Genomic DNA, 1,205 nt, shown 5'->3' on the forward strand with positions numbered 1-1,205 from the left:
GTTATAATAATTATCAAAGATGAAAAAAGCAATTATCTAGTAAAGATGGAAATTTGAGAGTTAGATGTGTTTTTACTTTTAAAAAATCTTCAACATCATGTTTTTTATTTATATAGCTTCTAATATCCTACTACTTGTGATTATAATTCACAGAGGTAAAGTGGGGCTAATAAAAATAAATGAACAGATGTTAAAAAGGAAATTATTTAGCAGTTTATTAAATAAGAGTAGCTCATAGTTTATTGGAACTCTGAAATTACATAACAGCATTACATATGTGTGATATATACTTTAAAGATATATGTACCTTTTGTATATATACATGTGATTTTTTTTCTAGTAAAATTTTTTTATTATGGAAAAATGTGCAGCATATTCAAAAGTAGAGCAGTGTACTGAGAACCCGTATATGTATCACCCAACCTAAAATATTGTGAATGTGTAGCTAATCTAGTTATTACCTCTTTATTCTTTATTACCATTTCTCCAGAACTAGTTTTTAAACAATTTTATTAATAAACACATCAGTTATTATAGTTACTTAACGCAGGAACTATTACTGTATTTTACTACAAATGCTATAATCTTTATAGCTATTTGATGTTGAGATGTTAACTGTAAATATTTATTTAAATTCATGGTGATCTTTGGTTCATCATATCAGGTTATAAATTAACCAGATTATCAGGTTCAGATTCAGGCAGATAGTCTTCCAAATTGTTCCTGGCTTCTTCAGAAGGTCAAGACTGTTCGAATGCTGTTAATAATTATATTAAAAAAATCAGTACAACTTTTATGATAAATTTAACCAAAACTCACAAATAATTTTTGTTTTATCCTTTTGGGATTTGATTTAATCTTTCTTTATAGACACACAATTTGGTAAGCCTAATTTCTTTTATCTTGTTATCCTCCTTTATTCCTGGCACTAATAAAACTTTATATATGATGCCAATAAGCTGGGAGAGAATTGGGGACCTCACTTGCCCTGGGTGAGGACTTGGCTGCCTAGTGGTGCTGTGAGAAGTAGAGCATGCTGTGTTGTAGTGACCTTTTCATCTTGGAATAATCCTGTAGCCGAGGGCAAATTTGGCATCAAAAGGAGGTGGTTGGTGTGTTGGGATGCTACTTTCTTTTTTTTTTTTAACATTTTAAAAAAATATATATTTCATTGATTTTTTTACAGAGAGGAAGGGAGAGGGATA

The 1,205-nt window shown here is 29.7% G+C and overlaps 1 protein-coding gene across 1 annotated transcript in view; it reads right to left on the reverse strand.

Moving 5' to 3' along the window:
* Positions 1 to 236: 236 nt before the first annotated feature.
* The window catches only part of LOC102247042 (alcohol dehydrogenase 4-like), a gene marked incomplete at its 5' end in the record, with an annotated part of 10,374 nt that continues 9,405 nt past the window's right edge, over positions 237 to 1,205 (reverse strand). Inside the window, one exon of the mRNA XM_014530776.1 lies at positions 237 to 757. Within this exon, the coding sequence (XP_014386262.1) occupies positions 733 to 757 (25 nt within the window). The remainder of the gene's footprint in view (positions 758 to 1,205) is intronic.

This window comes from Myotis brandtii, unplaced genomic scaffold (genome assembly GCF_000412655.1).
Source record: "Myotis brandtii unplaced genomic scaffold, ASM41265v1 scaffold7737, whole genome shotgun sequence".
NCBI lineage: Eukaryota > Metazoa > Chordata > Mammalia > Chiroptera > Vespertilionidae > Myotis > Myotis brandtii.